General features: G+C 38.4%; 2 protein-coding genes across 2 annotated transcripts in view; one reads left to right on the top strand and one right to left on the bottom strand.

Moving 5' to 3' along the window:
• The window catches only part of LOC127008110 (uncharacterized), a 159708-nt gene that overhangs the window by 130617 nt on the left and 26591 nt on the right, over positions 1 to 2500 (bottom strand). The window lies entirely within an intron of this gene.
• LOC127008107 (cytochrome P450 6k1-like) overlaps positions 1 to 2500 on the top strand; it is a 34932-nt gene that overhangs the window by 10926 nt on the left and 21506 nt on the right. The window contains exon 4 of the mRNA XM_050879711.1: positions 2459 to 2500. This exon is cut by the window's right edge and continues 1005 nt beyond it. Coding sequence (XP_050735668.1) covers positions 2459 to 2500 — 42 coding nt within the window. The remainder of the gene's footprint in view (positions 1 to 2458) is intronic.

Raw genomic sequence — 2500 nt, 5'->3', positions numbered from 1 at the left:
AGAAAAGTGAAGCAAGGAGGAGGAGGAGGAGGAGGGAGAGGAAAGAGGAAAGAGATAGGAAAAAGTAGAGAGGAGTACTGGAAGGAGAGACAGAGAAAATGAAGTCAAAGTAAAATGAAGGAACTAAAATAGAGATGGGTGAAGGACATGTTTGTGTGGGTATGAAAAGTGGAAAAAAGCAAGATGATAAATAGAATAAGAGCTGAAGGGACGGAAAAAGAAAGTGAAGCCAAGAAAAATATTGAGGGAACCAGAGGAAAAGAGGAGCGAGAGGAGGAGGAAGAGAAGGTAGGGGGGGATGAGGAAACCCTACGAAAGAGAGAAAAAAAAGGTATTTGTGGGCCGCGTGGGGAAAAAAAAGGGAAGGGAAAGAAAATCAAAGAAACCAGAGGAAAAATGGAGTGAGAAAATGAGGAGGCAGGAGAAAAGAAGAACCTACGAAAGGAAAAAAAGGGGATTAGGCGTGATGAAGGCTGCGTGGGGATGAAAAAAAAGGAGGGGAAGGGAAGCCAAGAAAAATCAACGGTCTTTTAGATGAGTGAAGGTGGGAGAAGGGAAGGGAAGGGAAGCCAAAGAAACGAAGGGGTATTTAACGAGGAGTGAAGGGAAGGGGAGAGTACAAGAAGGGAGGGGAAGGAAACCAGGAGAAAGGAGGAAGAAAATAAGAGAAGGGAGAAGGAGGAAACCACGAGAAGAGAAGGGGAAGGAACCAGAAGGGAGCGTGAGGAAAGGAGAAGAGAGAGAAGGTGAGGAAACGAGGAGAAGGCAGAGGGAGGAAACCAAGAGAAGGGAGGAAGAGGAAAACAGAAGGGAGAGCGAACATAAGCTTACCGTATCTAGAAATAAAGGAGAGGAAAGGGGAGGCGGGCGGGCATAGACGAGGGAGATGGGAAAGGTTAAGTGGAGGAAGAAGAGGAGGAGGAGGAGAGGAAGGAACTGGAACTGATAATGTCACTGAGTTTAATGTTAGTATTGAATCGTTTCTTCCTGTAATTAGTGTTTTAATGTCGAGGGTAACAAGAGTCAGGAAATTGGACGGCTCACGAGTACTTCCCATTACTGATACAATATTACTATGCCTTGTTACTACTGCTGTTACTACTTCTACTACTACTATTTCTACTACTACTCGTATAACATCGTCACAATTGCAAATACCCAAATACTCACAATTGCAAATACCCAAATACTCAAAATTGCAAATACCCAAATACTCACAATTACAAATACCCAAATACTCACAATTACAAATACCCAAATACTCACAATTGCAAATACCCAAATACTCACAATTGCAAATACCCAAATACTCACAATTGCAAATACCCAAATACTCACAATTACAAATACCCAAATACTCACAATTACAAATACCCAATAATAAATGCTTAAATACTCACAATTACAAATACCCAAATACTAACAATTACAAATACCCAAATACTCACAATTACAAATACCCAAATACTCACAATTGCAAATACCCAAATACTCACAATTACAAATACCCAAATACTCACAATTACAAATACCCAAATACTCACAATTCCAAATACCCAAATACTCACAATTACAAATACCCAAATACTCACAATTACAAATACCCAAATACTCACAATTCCAAATACCCAAATACTCACAATTCCAAATACCCAAATACTTACAATTACAAATACCCAAATACTCACAATTACAAATACCCAAATACTCACAACTGAAAATACCCAAATACTCAAAGAAGAGGAAAGAATCAGGCGCCTCAAAAGAAGAAGACGCCATGGAAAGGATATAATGTTACTTGGTGTTTTATGCTGCTGACAGTACTACCTCTTACTGCTATCCACAACTCCAACAAAGGCTATTTGATGACACTTAAACCATCCGCCTCCTCCTCATCATCATCATCATTCTTCTACCTCCTCCTCCTCCTCCTCCTCCTTCTCCTCTTCCCTCACCACCACGAACAAAGTACACCCGGAGTTAATTAATCAAGGGAATGTACTGTAATCTGTAACGTAGTATTAATCACCACATTAATCCACCCAAGATACGTACTACTAGAGTGAGTGAGTGGGGGGGAGGGGAGGTCGCGTCCTATGTATATGTTTGTCTATGTTGTTGTTTGTTTCTATTGCAACAAATATACAATAATGAATAAATAAGATAATAACAAAATGATAAACGTAATAAAATAATGAATAAAATAAAACAATAAGTAAAACGAAATAAAGTAATGATTAAAATAAAATACGAAATGGATAAATATAAAATAACATAACAAATAAAATAAAATAAGGAATGGATAAATATAAAATAACATAACAAATAAAATAAAATAAGGAATGAGACAAAATTAAACAATAAAATAAAAGGAAATAATGAATAAAATAAAATAAAACAATAGAATAAATAGCATGTTCTCTCCGCGACAACAACTCACGTGCAACTCCCTCCACAGGTGAGCCCCGTGGCCAACGACATGCTGACCAACGCGCGGGGG

This window comes from Eriocheir sinensis, chromosome 37 (assembly GCF_024679095.1).
Source record: "Eriocheir sinensis breed Jianghai 21 chromosome 37, ASM2467909v1, whole genome shotgun sequence".
NCBI classification, from domain to species: Eukaryota; Metazoa; Arthropoda; class Malacostraca; order Decapoda; family Varunidae; genus Eriocheir; species Eriocheir sinensis.
The sequence above is the reverse complement of the archived record's forward strand: the minus strand, read 5'-3'. Positions and strand labels throughout refer to the sequence as shown.